This window comes from Rattus norvegicus, chromosome 9 (assembly GCF_036323735.1).
Source record: "Rattus norvegicus strain BN/NHsdMcwi chromosome 9, GRCr8, whole genome shotgun sequence".
In the NCBI taxonomy this organism is placed as follows: domain Eukaryota; kingdom Metazoa; phylum Chordata; class Mammalia; order Rodentia; family Muridae; genus Rattus; species Rattus norvegicus.
In genome coordinates this window covers 22335793-22350593 of record NC_086027.1, presented here as the reverse complement: position 1 = coordinate 22350593, position 14801 = coordinate 22335793, and the positions used below count along the sequence as shown (strand labels likewise).

General features: G+C 49.5%; 1 protein-coding gene across 1 annotated transcript; it reads right to left on the bottom strand.

The window, feature by feature from the left end:
- Positions 1 to 78: 78 nt before the first annotated feature.
- Rsph9 (radial spoke head component 9) lies at positions 79 to 12913 on the bottom strand. Its single transcript, NM_001108205.2, has 5 exons — positions 12633 to 12913; positions 10557 to 10722; positions 6070 to 6199; positions 5097 to 5243; positions 79 to 307 (listed from the first exon to the last, which is right to left on the bottom strand). Exons 1-5 carry the CDS (start codon positions 12857 to 12859, stop codon positions 147 to 149), a joined length of 831 nt encoding a protein of 276 aa, NP_001101675.2. The 5' UTR covers positions 12860 to 12913; the 3' UTR covers positions 79 to 146.
- Positions 12914 to 14801: the final 1888 nt, after the last annotated feature.

The window sequence follows — 14801 nt, the reverse complement described above, 5'->3', positions numbered from 1 at the left end:
GGAATTGCATTTCCTGGCCTTTCAGAGCCGGCTGACTAAATGCCAGAGGGACAAAATGACAAAAATCAGGACAGAACAAGCAGACCCAATGGTTGAACTTTATGAAACAGTGTTTCGACTTCTCATAAATATCCAGCCTGCCCCTCCTACAGCATGAAGGGCAGGTCCATGTTCTTCTCGCCTGTGCCCACATAGATGTAGCCGTAGTTCTTGGAGCGGGGAGCGTGGTAGAAGGTGAGGCCTGGCCAGAGCAGGCTGCGCAGTACCACCAGCGCGTTGCCCCTTTCCATCTGGATGCTCCAAGAGCCTAGAGGGAACAGACAGTCGAGGGCTGGCATAAAAGCTGCTGTAGTCCCAATTGCCACGCGCTCATGACACGGAGGACAGAGATGAGCCATCAAGCTAGGACTTAGAGGGCCCACAGATGGCATGGCTCCTTTTCCTTGCTCCAGAGTAAATCACTGACCTTGAGCCTCTGCTCTAGGTTGAGACAACCAGAGGCTCAAGCTGAAGTTGGGCCACTTCAGGCCTCCACCTCAGTGGTCTTCCCAAGTACTGGTGGGTGGAGCCATGCCCGGGGCGGGGGGGGGGGGGGGGGGGAGTCTGCCCCATGCTACTCTAGACCAGGCTGAGCTGTGCAGCCAGGATGACTTGGCTGGAAGGGCCAGATCCAGCTCCAAGGGAGGGAGCCGCTGTGTGGGAGGAAGGAGCCTGGGAAAATCGCCTCTGGATGCAGATCTGGGCTTCTATTCCCCTGCGCACCGAGGCCTCTCCCCCAAACCAGCCACAGCCCTGCTCTGGGCCCTGCCAGGAAGGCAAATAACTTTTGAAGGTTTTGGTACAGGACCAACCAGTTATGCTTGGGGGGGGCTGTTCTGGAGCCTTCATCAGCTGCCAACTCAGCCCCGGTGCTGGCTCCCACCACTGAGCTTCCTGCAGCCTACCTCCAGCCATGGCCCACCCTGGTCACTCCACACCCAGCAGTCCCACGACTCAATCCCCACCCTCCAGGGCCACCCCGCAGCAGAGCTGCTCACCCCGGGTAACTAGCTGCCTGCCAGGTCAGACCAGAGCTTTCTGGAAGCACGGAGGTCTGCTGCCCCGGTCCTGACTCAGCCGTGCACGGGACAGTGAGTGAAGGCTACACCATGGGCTCACTGCTTGCTCTGGTCCACAGTGCACCGTCAAGGAAGACTCGGAACATCCAGGCAAACAGGCCCTGGCTGGTACAACACTTGCTGACAGCTGTTCTTTGGGCACCTGAGGACCTTGGTGGCTTTCTTGGTCCCAAGTCTTCAGGCAACATTGCTTGAGGGGAGATGAGGATGAAGTGTGACAGAGCAGTGTCCCGGGACCCCTGTGTTTGATCCTTGACAACAAACACACCCAGAAATACACAGTTCTCCAGCCTTAGTCACACTACCACGGCCCAGAGCATCATTTGGACAGCTTTCTACAGAGACCTAACCCCTCCTTGCCCTTGGAGCCCGCAGCTCCACAGCCTCTGTGAGATAAGCAAGAGCAGACTCTGATTGCTCTGCCCACCCAGGGAGGCTGCCTTGCAGCTTCCCTCACCCAAGCACTGGCGGGGGAAAACAGCCTAGGGTCTACCTCGAACCCCACTGCAGCCAGATATCCATCCATTCAGTCAACAGCGTGGAGGCAGGGGGGCCCTCAGACCAGCATGTCTGCTCACCTCTTGCTTTGAGTAGATGGGGAGCATAGCCCAAGCCTAGCAACATGGGTAAACTGTGAGGAAGTAAAAACCATAAGCCAAGGAGGACGGGCCAAGCAGGCCAAAGGGTGCTAGCTGAGTTGTGGATGCCAGGGGCCAGCCTCTCTGCCTTTTTGTGCATTTCCACCATGCTCCTGTCCTCTCAGCCTCCCTTGTTCAGTCTGCTCATCATCCAGAGGACTCTGACTCTGATGCACATGCATGCACACGTGCGCACACACACTCTCCTCTCAGTGTGTCAGCTGACACTATGTATCTGTCACCTCTATCTCAACTGTGAACATGGAAACACTAGTCCCTTACAGCTGTGGTGGCCTTTGAAGAAATACTCTGGTGGTTCAGTTCACAGCCCGAGGTCTCCTCAGACTTGGCTTCCTCTCCAGAATACCTATGCTCTCAGACTGGGGAGAGGATCAGCCCTGGAACTCAGCCCCTGACCTATGCAGTCGGCAGGACATCCTCCTGGGTTTGCTAGTGCCAGGGTCTTACCCACTTCTCCAGTGTGGGGCCCTAGGCTGGAGTGGACTTCATTCTCCGGCCACCCAGGAAGAAAGGCTAACGTAAGGGAGAGTAAGGGTCAGGCTCAGACCAGGTTGTCGAGGGGCAGCAGGTAGCCTAAGCCTCAACCCCTAGACTTCATCACACTGAGCAATAGCCAGGAAGACTGGGTAGATGGCTCAGCAGCTAAGAGCACTGGCTGCTCTTTTAGAGGACTCAGGTTTGACTCCCAGCACCCACATGATGGCTCAGAACCATCTTAACACCAGTACCACAGTGGCCTCCATGGGCACCAGGCATACATGTGGTAAACAGATGTACATGCAAACAAAACACCCATACACATAAAATGAAATAAAAAATGACTTCAGGTCCCTGATGGGAGAAGCCACCATTCCCTTTCCCACAAGATAGAGTCAACCTTCCCAGAGGTTGGGGACAGAAAAAAAGATACCCCTGGTATCAGCCTCCCATATAAGCAGTGGGGTAGGGACAGGGTAGGAGCCATCTGTGTGCACCCCCATAAGGTTGATCCCACATTGTCCATTCTCTTCTGGCTCCCTGTTCTCACTCCACCAAAGGTCCCTTCCTTCTAGCCACCATCTCTACAGCAGCTTTTAAAGGTCAACTTCCTGGCTGCAGGACTCTTGCTGCCCTCTGCTGCCCAAACTGGGCATTGCACTGAGTGCTCTCTTTTTGGGACCCCAACCTGGACTTTTCTGTCAGCTCCACCCTGGCCACCTGCTGCCTCTGCTGCCTACTCCTCTGTCCCCCACCCCACCCCGACATCTTCCAGTATAACGTCTGCTTTTCAGCCTCTCTTGGCTGCTCTCAAACCTTCCTGATACAAGAGAGTTGTCTTTCTCATTCCAAGGGCACCAGGAGAGCTTGGCACGCAGCAGCTGCTCCATGCTCTGCTGACAGAGCAAAAGGTTAAGTACTGAATGGCAGAGTCCCAGTGAGGAATCTGGCTGCCCAACCTGCTGCTCCACCTGTCTTCCTGTGCAAGCCCACAGTCAGAGAAGTCTTAGCACCCATCAGCAGGGTGATCTTCCCAGGGATCCATCCTAGGGCATCGCATCGCCAGGAAGCTGGCCTCAGGCAATCTCTCTCTCCCTTCTCCTCCACCAATGCTGGTTCAGAGAGAGGCTGTGAGCTCTGGGCTTATCTCTGTGGGCACAGGGAGCAGGAGGCCCCAGGACAAGGCCTACTTCAACCACACCTGCTCAGAGGTGACCTAAGCCATCTTAAGTGACTGCTTCAGACTCAGAAAGCAATGTCCCTCTCTAGAAAGAGCTAATGGACAACTCCACTGCTCTTCGCCCATCCCCACTCTGCACAAGTCATCACCAAGCCATCTGCCAGGCAGGAGAGCCACCCAGCAGCTCATCCAGCTCGCTCACTACAAGAGTGTCCAGAGGGTCTGATAAGGGAGAGCCATCCCAGCCCTAGTCATTTTCCTTCTGTTGCCAATTGGTCCCAGAAGCCACCTACCTACCACTATAAGCCCACACTCAAGGTAACTTGGTTCAGGTGCCTCTGTGTGGTGGAACCCAGCTGCACAGGGCCATCATCCCTAACACTGTTAGTGGCCCTAGGACAGGAACCTGAGGGCTTGCATGCCCTTTTCTAGTCACCTGTGCACATTGCCTTCGATCATGGGCCTTCCTTTAAGCTTTCCCAACTCTTCCTACCTACACTTTCCAGGAACTCCTGGGCTTGGAAACATTATATATATATATATATATATATATATATATATATATCTCACATATATATATGTGTGTGTGTATATATATGTGTGTGTTTGTGTATATGTATGTGTATATATGTGTGTGTGTTTGTGTATATGTATGTATATATATGTGTGTGTGTATATGTATGTGTGTGTATATATACGTATATATATATATGCGCAACCAGTGCTATTAACTGCTAAGCCATCTCTCCAGCCCCAATAAAAAGGTTTTTTTTTTTTTTTTTTTTTTTTGGTTCTTTTTTTTTTTCGGAGCTGGGGACCAAACCCAGGGCCTTGCGCTTCCTAGGTAAGCGCTCTACCACTGAGCTAAATCCCCAGCCCCAAAAAAAGGTTTTTAACTTAAAATAGCATGGGGAACGAGGTGGATTATCAGTTAAGGTGCTTACGGCCATGCCTGACCATCTGAGTTAGATCCCTAGATCCCACAGGGTGGAAGGAGAGAACTGATTCCCACAAGTTGTCCTCTGACCTCCACGTGTGTTATGACATGTACACACAAACAAATCTATCAAAATATTTTTACTTAAAAATAGCCGTTGGCCAGACAGTGGTGGCACACACCTTTGACCCCAGCACTTGGGAGGTGGAGGCAGGTGGACCTCTGAGTTTGAAGCCAGCCTGGTCTACAGAGTGAGTTCCAGGACAGCCAAGGCTACACAGAGAAACTCTGTCTCAAAAAAGCAAACAAAAACAAACAACCAAAACACATTAGAAACTGGTTGGAAAAAAAAAAAAGCTCAGAAGTGCATTAAAAATGACAATGACGGGGCTGGGGATTTAGCTCAGTGGTAGAGCGCTTACCTAGGAAGCGCAAGGCCCTGGGTTCGGTCCCCAGCTCCGAAAAAAAGAACCAAAAAAAAAAAAAAATGACAAATGACAATCTGCTAAAATCTCCAGAGACACTGAGCCACTTCACTGCCCTGCTCCCCACTTAAGGTCAGGCTCTGGCAAAGCTCGACCTCGAGAAGTCAAGAGGTCACAGGTGAGCCACCAATGCTGACCCAGGTTCTCAGCCCCAGCCCTAGAGAAGGAAGGTATATGGCTGATCTACTGCTCTGATCAGAAGGCCATCCCACGTCCTGAAGCTCATGGCCTGTTTGTTACCTCTGGGGATATCATACTCCAGGGAGTCCAGGAAATCCAGTGAGGGCTCCAAGTCTGCCTTCTCAAGCAAGGTCTTGTTCTTCAGGTCAATGGCCTCCCTGAAGTGGAAGTACGAGCTAAGCTTCTTGATCTCAGACAAGGGCAGGCCTGGGAAGAGGAGGAGGACGGAGAGCAGTTAACCCCAAGCCCATGGCCACCATGCAGGGTTCTGTCCAAACCAGAAAGTGGAGCTCATTCCCTTCCCCCATACTTGACCCTGGCCCCTGAAAGGGAAGAAGCAGGTTACCCTGATGCAGGAAACCTCAAGCCCACCCCTCAGGGTTCGATGACTTCAATGGTTTGATCCTTTTCAGTGGCGCTGCTTAACCATCAACTGGGCACAACTGGGAATCACCAGGGGAAAGAGCTTGTTCGTTTGCTTGCTGGCTTTTTCATTCTTATATTTTCTGAGACAGTCTCATATGTAGCTCTGGCTACTCTGAACTCACAAAGAGTTCCTCCTATTTTCTGTTCCTGTGTATTCCCTAAACCAAAGTATATATTCACTAAGAAAAAAATACATGTTTTAATCCCTATTCCTTAAAAAAAAATGTCAATGTCTCTGCCTTTAGAATGCTGGGATTAAATGCACGCCAGCTTGGGAGGATCCTCATGAAGACGGAGCGAGAGCAGTGACTCGACCTGTAGGTTACAACCCCTGATTCCCACAAGTTGGGAATCTAATGACCCTTTCACAGGGTTGCGTATCAGGTATCTTGTGAACTGAACCCTCCCTCCATTCTGCTACTCTGTCAGAGCCCTGTTCACAGCAATAGATTGAAACTAGGCTGCCGGCAGCCAATCAGAAGCCCACCCTCCCGGTGCTATGGACCCAGCCCCTCTTCTCCAAGGAGGGCAGATGCCCCTGGTCCCCCAGACATATGCAACTGAGCCTTATTACCTCCTGCTCTGAGAGGATCCACGGGGAGCTCACCTTCAAAGGTCCGATTGACGTGGGTGACTCCAAAAGGGGTCTTGAAGAGGGCACCTCGAGGGACGATGGCCACAGCCTTGTCAATCTGGTCGATGATGGACACCAAGCGAGTCTCCTCCTTGATTTGGACCTGAGGGGACGGAAGAGGAGCATCCTGCCAGGGCACTGCGCCTGCTCACCCAAGGTGCAAAATGAAACTCTGCCTGGCCAATTCTTCTCCCCATCTGAGGTGTCTGGGGCTTGGGCTGTGTTGTGCTGAGTATGCATTTGCGCATTGTCTCCCCCCACTCCCCCGTGTGTGTGTGTGTGTGTGTGTGTGTGTGTGTGTGTGTGTGTGTCCCCTTCTTCCTTGAGTTGGCACTGCATATAGGTAACAAAATACTTAAACCACAAAAAATCCCAGTCCTCAAGCAGCCATTATGCTGCATTTGCTATGTTCCCTCCCAGAGACACGTCATCAAGTCACCATGCTTTTTATTCTGCGTTTGAAAATATGGAGCAAGAAAACAATCATAAAGCAGTCGGTGTAGCTCTCACCTAATGCATGCAATGCTCTGGGTTCAAATCCCCCCCCATCACATGTGCTGGCACACACCTGTAGCCTTGACACTCAGGAAGTGGAGGCACAAGGACCGGGAGTTCAAGATCATGCTTATTTATATACAGGGTTTCAGGCCACCGAGGACCACATAAGATTCTGTCTCTAAGAAAACAAGTTAGGGAAGCAGGGGTAGCTTTCAGTCCTGTGGGAAGAATACTTGCTTAACTTCTACAAGGTCTAGGGTCCAGTCCTTCGGACCCCATAAACCAGGTCAAGTTGGAAGTCATCCTTAGCTACATAGCAAATTAATGGCCAGCTTCTTGCAAGCCTGATTATCAGAACCTGGAACACATAACAGAGCTGGATACCTGCATACAGGGACACACACCTGGAACCCCAGCATTCCTGTGTGAAATGAAAGGCAAAGAGGACTGCTCAGTTCAAGGGATGGCTAGTCTAGAGCAAACACAGCAACAGAAACAACAGAGACCTCGCTTTAAAGTGGACGTGGGCTGGAGAGATGGCTCAGCGGTTGAGAGCACCTGCTGCTCTGGGTCTGATTCCTGGCATCCACAGGTCACAACCACCTGGAACTCTAGTCCCAGGGATCACATAGCCCGCTCACAAGATGCACAGACATTAAGGCAAAACACTCACACACATAAAAATAAGTAAATTCTTTAAAGTGCAAGGCGGGAACTGACTCTAAAGTTATCCCCTGACTTCCACTTAAACCATGGCACATACTTGCCCAAACACCCAGACACACACAAAAATGAATAAAATTATTTATATATATATTATATATAAAATATATATATATATGAGGGGCTGGGGATTTAGCTCAGTGGTAGAGCGCTTACCTAGGAAGCGCAAGGCCCTGGGTTCGGTCCCCAGCTCCGGAAAAAAGAACCAAAAAAAAAAAAAAATATATATATATATATATGAAAACAATCATGTTCACTGTGCATTATTTGGATAGTATAGAAAAACATTTCAAAGGGGATTAAAATACTCATTATCCTACCTCCCAATCATTAACACATTGATATGCTGGTTTTTATCTTTTAGCATATATTTTTTTTTTCCGGAGCTGGGGACCGAACCCAGGGCCTTGCACTTGCTAGGCAAGCGCTCTACCACTGAGCTAATCCCCAACCCCATTTTTGGCATATATTTAAAGTAAAATTGCAATCATGGTTTAGGCTGAACATCACCAAGCATTTCCCCATGAGCTTATCAGTCCTTCCACAGATGATATTCCATTGTAGCTCCTGTGGGGCGGGGCAGCAGACAGGACAAGGGAGCAAACCAAGCTTGATACAGACGCCTGTGGACAGAGGCATCTGAGCTCACAAAGCCACCTATCACGTGGCTGGCTAGGGGAGGCAGAAACTAACACCCAGAACTTCCCCCCAGCCCAGGGCCCATGAATGTTGCCTCAGTGACTCGGCACAGGCCTGCAAGGGTAAGTACAGCCATCCCAGCGATAGAGAAAGAGGACCGGAGGCTCAGGAGCACGTGTTCGTCGGGTGGAAGATGTGGCTGCCCCCGAGACTACACAGACTAGACACAGACTTTGAGCACCACCCATGTTCAGGTGCAGGGCTGAGGTTTTGAATTTTTTCATTTGCTTGGGCTCCTTACTTACTTGCTGACCCCAGTGGCATTTCTAGGAACTGGCCCTTTAGATAAAGTACACACAGGTACGAAATGACGTCAGTCCAAGGCCACTTGGCACGACATGTTTGTCAGAGCTGAAACCTGGAAACTACTTTCCAGATATTGTTTAAACAGTGCACTGGCACAAAGGCCGGGCCGGCTGGCTGGGGTGCTGATAGGGAAAGGTCTCTCAAAGATAAGTTTTCATAAAAGGGGCAGTGTCCAGGCCTGTGGACATGCCACACTGCTGGTATATATATATATATATATATATATATATATATATATATATATATATTTTTTTTTTTTTTTGGTTCTTTTTTTCAGAGCTGAGGACCGAACCCAGGGCCTTGAGCTTCCTAGGCAAGTGCTCTACCACTGAGCTAAATCCCCAACCCCTATATTTTTTTAATTTATTTTATTTTGTTACCTTGTACATATGAGTGTTTTGCCTGCATGTATGTCTGTGGACCATGTGTATGTCTGGTACCCACTGAAGTCAGAAGAGTGTGTCGTGTCTGATCCCCTGGAACTAGGGCTGTAGCCAGTTATGAGCCACCACGGGGATGCTCAGACTCGAGTCAGGTCCTCTGCAAGAGCAACAAGGACTTTGAACAACTGAGTCAACTCTCCAGCCCCACACAGCCATTTTACAATTTTGTCTCAAAGGAAACACATAGAGATGCCTGGGGGTTACTTGGTGTCTAGATATAGCATTCCAGTCTTCAAAATAGAGTCAGATCATCGAGGGTCATGGGGAAATGCAGGCTTGTGATACCCGGCCTGTGATTGTGCCCTTTGAGCTCCTGGGGCAGAGCAAGGCTGCTCATGCAATAGAAGGATCTGGACCGGACAGGGACACAGGCTAAACAGTTACATAATGTCCCCTGGCAAAAAGAAAGGAAGGAAATTTTATTACATTTCTTTTAGTGCCTGTACTCAGGAACCATGTGGTGTATTATCGAGTAAAATTAAGATTAGTCCACAAGGGCTGGCCGGATGGCTCTGTGGGAATGGTACTCAACACCAAGCCTAATGACTTGAGGTCAAGCTTTAGAACTTATATAGAAAAGTAGGGAACTGACTCTGACCTCCACAGGAGAGCCCAACCCCACACACAAAAATAAATAAATGTACTTCAATGGCAGAAGACCTAATGTTGGTCCCCAGCACTGTTAATAATAAAAGCCAGGCAGTGGTAACTCTCGCCTTTAATCCTAGCACTTGGGAGGCAGAAGCAGGTGGATCTCTCTGAGTTTGAGACCAGCCTGGTCTACAGAGTGAGTTTCAAGACAACCAGGGCCACATTGGGAACCAAAATATCAATTAATAATCATGATAACAAAAACAATATCCACATGTATACATTCCCAGTCCTCAGAGCTGTCAGCATGGGTACAGGTGCAGCAGCAAAGCCCCTAGCTCCTCAGGGACCCAGGGCACACCTGGGCAGTGGTGACAATCATGACAATAGATAATCTTAGTGGAACTTGCTTTTGTTCTTCCGGGCTAGGATCACGAAGTTTTCATGTGTATGGGTGTTCTGTGTGCATGTATGTCTGTGTACTGTGTTGTGGTTTGCCTTGGAGTTCTCTCTGAATTTGTAAAATAAAGGCAAGAGCTCGAGATTTGGGCAGAGGGAGGAGTCGGGAGCGAGAGGGGAGGAATCAGGAGAGGGGAGGAGTCAGGAGGGGGAGGAGTGAGGGGAGGAGAAAGGAAGAAGCGAGGAGAGAGTTGTCGTGGGAGAAGGAGAAGCTGGAGACTTGGCAAATAAAAGGTGCAGGGATGAGGGATTTGGGAGCTAGGGATAGGACAGTGTAGGGTGGATCTGCCCAATCTAGACGCTAGATTGTTTTTATATTAATTGAGTTGCGTTTTCTTTGTACTGGCCGATTGGGGTTGGAGAGGAAACTGCAACAAACTGCAACAGTACTGCTTGCATGCCTGGTGCCCACAGAGGTCAGAAGACGACACTGGATCCCTTGGAACTAGTTACAGACAGTTGTAAGCTTCTAAGTGGGAGCTGGGAATGGAACCTGGGCCTCTCAAAGAGCAGCCAGTGCTCTAACCACTGAGCATCTCCCTAGCCCTGGAACACTCTTTGTTCTTGTGCTGATTCAGTTGGGTTTGTTTGTGGGGCTAAGAGATGCTAGGGTTTTGTCTGTGGTGCTCACACATTCTCCCATTGACCCTCAGCCATGACTGACATGTGTTCAAACCCTTCCATCACACTCCCCCACCCGCCAGCACACACACACACATACACACCCAGCCCTGCACTTACCACCACTTCTTCATCAAAGACCTTGTCACCTTCGCTGACCTTCTGGAGCTCGGTGTGTTCATACTCGTGTGAAGGATCACCCATGAAGCGGCCACTCACCACAGATGTCTGTGTCACCATCTCCTCTGTGGCCGGGGGCAAGAGGCTCCACTCTGTGCAGTTCAGGCTGCCAACAGCAGCCACGTCATGCTGGATTCCAATTCCCCTCGTGCCCCACTGCCTTCCCTTTTGACAGCCAAAAGCTTTGAAAACACCTTCATCCCAGGACCCTTCAAGGTGTTCGTGGTAAATTCCCCCATAAGGTCTGATATACATTCACTTTGATGTATTTTTCACTCGCCTTAAAATATTCTGTTGGGGCGTTGGGGATTTGGCTCAGTGGTAGAGCGCTTGCCTAGGAAGCGCAAGGTCCTGGGTTCGGTACCCAGCCCCAAAAAAAAGAAAAGAAAAAAAAATTCTGTTGGAAGCTGGGGATATAGCAGTTAGAAAACACTTGCTGTTGATATATATATATATATATATATATATATATATATATATATATATATATATGTATATATATATATATATATCACACACACGCACACACAAATCCATGTCAGTATGCTGCCCAGGTGGTCCTCTGGTTCAGCATCCAGAGAAGCTGACATTATTGTAGGACGTGTGTCACATCGCCCAGCCAACACTGTCTGCTTGTGCTGGTTTGACAGTTGCTCACTGAGTAATATGGGGGAGGGTCCAAGTTCCTAGGACGCACCCAACTTCAGAGAGAGAGGTCATCTTCTGTAGCAGCAAAGTCCACAGCCACCAGCAGAAAGGCCTGGCTCTCTACTAGCGTAATTTTGATTTCCTTATTTTTCAAGTAGAAATGTTCGTCCTTGAAGAAAGTCAGGACAGGAATTTTTTTTTTTTTCAGGACAGGAACTTAACAAGGCAGGAACCTGAAGGCAGGAGCTGATGCAGGAGCCATGGAGGGTGCTGCTTACTGACTTATCCTCGTGGCTTTCACAGCCTGCTTTCTTACAGGACTGTCGGCTCAGGGATGGCACCACCCACAATGGTGGGTATCACTGAGGAAATGCCCTACTGGTTTGCCTGCAAGCCTAATATTATGGAGGCATTCTCTCAAGTGCGTGTCCCTCCTCCCAGATGACTTTAGCTTATAGTTAAGTCAACATATCCAGCTATCCAGCTCAGGTAAGTCTAAAATGCATCTAATGTCCCTAAACAGTACAATTTAACCACAGCTTAGAGACCCAGCCTGGGGGTTGCTGCTTGCTGTCACTGCTCAGGACTGGATGAAGGAATTACATCACAAGTCACTAGCCAGGGACTAAATCCAAGTTCAGTGCAAGGTTTACTTCCTACTGAACGGCCCTGTCAAGTCTTCATGCTATAAGCGGAGCCAGTCTCAATCCTGGCTATCTGTATGCTAACGTTGAAGACATCTGGACTGTGGAGGTTCTAGATGTGTCTCTCTGGAAGCTGCATTTTGTTCAATTATGGGCTTGCTCACCACCACAAAATAAGTGTTTTTTGTTTATATACAACACACTTGTAATCCCAAGCATTTGAGAAGTATAAAATGGAGACTCTCAAGTTCAAGGCCACCCGTTCTATGCTGTGAGTTCAAGGCCACTCTAGTTATACACAAGACCCTGGGCTCCCAGGGGGTGGAGGAGTGGGGGTGGTCTTCCTTCCTCAAGGCGCCATTTCTGCCACCATTACTCAAGAATCTGCCTGGGAACTGAGCGGTGACGGTGCACGCCTTTAACCCCAGCACTCGAGAGGTGGAAGCAGGTGGATCTCTGGGTTTGAGGCCAGCCTGGTCCACAGAGTAAGTTTCAGGACAGCCAGCACATGTGGCTTTTGCATCAGGGCAGGAACCATAGCGGAATGCTGCTCACTGGCTTGTTTTCCAAGGCTTGCTCACGACCTGTCCATTTTCCTCCTCAAGCCCCACCCACAGGTGCTTCCTGCGTAGGTCCCGGGCGAACCCACCTCCCCACAGCCGGAGCTGCACCCACCACCTTTCGAGGTCCTCCTGCAGCCTCACCTGCTACAGAGTCGCCTCACCTGTAGAGCGTCTTGCGTGGTGCGAGCTGGTCCTCACTCAGGCCCTGTGCGATGTAGTAATCTGCGACAAGGCCGAGGATGCGGCCCCAGAAGAGGACCCGCGCGAAGCGGTAATCCCGTTTAACCAGCATAAGGGACGTGAGCAGCGAGGCCCGACGGTCCGGGCTGAGACCCTGCCCACTGCCAGATGCCAGCTCCAGCGACAACAAGAGGCTGTCCGCGTCCATCAGTCCAGCCGTTCCCCTCCAAGCTGGTCTGGCGGGTAGAAGCCGTCTCCATGGAGACCCTGAGCCCCGCCCCTTAAGTTAGCAGGAAACAAAAAATCCCACCCACCGGACCGCCCATCTCGCCAAGCCCGCCTTTTCCGGGAGCCCGGGAATACACCAAACTTTCACAGTGCAGTGTAGACTCAATTTTTCTGTTATACTGGCGCGGCTTCCTTATAGGAAGTGCGCCCCCAGCTCCATACGTGCGCTCCTCATTACGTACTCCATAAGGACTTGGGAAGAAACCCAATACAAAGAACAAGGCCACTATAGCTACATTATTTCAACCCGGGAATATCACTTCTTGGCCTGATAATTTTATGAAGAATCTGATACCTCCTAGCTCTAAAGGCAGTTTCTGGCACCTGCTAAGCCCACCCGAAGCCAAGTTTCACCAAGTAGGCTCTATCCAACCTCACCTCTCCAGTTTTTACTTGAGAGTTCTTTGTTTGACTCCCAGGACTAGTCTGACAAATAGGAAATCCTTGGAAAAGGATTTAAAGGGTGACATTTTCCAGGGATGGTGGCCCACACCTTTAAAACCAGCACCCAGGAGGCAGAACTCTTGAGTTCAGGGCTGGAGAGATGGCTCAATGGTTAAGACTGCTCTGCCAGAGATCTTGAGTTCAAATCCCAGCGACCACATGGTGGCTCACAACCATCTGTAATGAGACCTGATGCCCTCTTCTGGTGTGTCTGAAGACAGCTATAGTGTGCTTATAGGTAATAAATAATTTTTTTTTAATTTTTTTTTCCGGAGCTGGGGACCGAACCCAGGGCCTTGCGCTTGCTAGGCAAGCGCTCTACCACTGAGCTAAATCCCCAACCCCATAAATAAATTAAAAAAAAAAAAACCTCTGAGTTCAAGGCCAGCCTGGTCTACATAGCAAGTTCCCAGCCAGCCATGGCTACATAGTATCTCAAAAAAAAAAAAAAAAAAAAAAAAAAAAAGCCACTTACCAACTACATGTGTGTCAGCTATAACCCACAAGTACAGACCCTTGGCTCCACAGCTGCTCAGACTCAAACAGTATCAACAGCAGACCAGCTCTGCATTCCCTAGGCTGATCTAACCACTGCAACTTCACCTCCGCTACTGATGTCTCCAAAGTCAAAACCAACAGGGAGTTCCAAAGCCTTGTTTCAGGGAAATTGGCCTTTGTCAGTGATTGTTCTTTTTTCTAGATTCCTTTGAAGAGACTCATGAGGTCAAAATGCCCTGGGCCTCTGAGCCAAGCCCATAGAGAAATAAGTGTCTAAGTCACTCAGATAATTACTTTGTTTTGATTGCCTAGGCATTGTTCATTATGGCTTTTCAAATGAGCGTTTGAGAGCTGGCCTGGCTGGTCTTTCATTTCACAGTAACCTATGGCCCCCATTCACATGTCAGCTCCTCCCCTCACCGTCCTGTCTTGCTTTGGCAATATGGTCTAATTCCTCTGCAAAGCATTGTCAGACACAAAACAAGCAAGTCTGGCTGACAGGACACATTTCAGGTGATGTCAACACAGAACACAGCCCAAACACTTGTTTTCACAGATCCTGGATTTGCCTATCAGTGATGAGTTCCACAAGGAAGGCGGGGTCTGGAAGCTCTGTAATGACACCCATTAGGGACAGAGCAAATCCTGGCTATTTCAGAGAAAAACCACACTCATGTTAGCACACAGAGGAGAGCAGTTTTTGCAGGTGGTGAACAGGTTTCAATTCATGCTTCCCCACTTAAGCCAGTGAGTCTCAACCCTCCTGATACTGCGGCAGTTCCTCATGGAGTGGTGACCCCCAACCATAAAATTACTCCATTGCTACTTCACAACTGTAGTTTTGCTACTGTTATGAATCATAACGTAAATGTGCTTTACACACTTAGCCTTAGGGGACCCCTGTGAAAGGGTTGTTTGAC

Excerpts from the sequence above, each read along its gene's own strand:
- Rsph9 (NM_001108205.2), bottom strand. The coding sequence starts at position 12,859 with ATGGACGCGGACAGCCTCTTGTTGTCGCTGGAGCTGGCATCTGGCAGT. Across the intron at positions 6,200-10,556 it reads TCTTTGATGAAGAAGTGGTG|GTCCAAATCAAGGAGGAGAC; the intron begins GTAAGTGCAGGG and ends CCGTCCCCTCAG. Across the intron at positions 308-5,096 it reads GGAGTATGATATCCCCAGAG|GCTCTTGGAGCATCCAGATG; the intron begins GTAACAAACAGG and ends TGTTCCCTCTAG.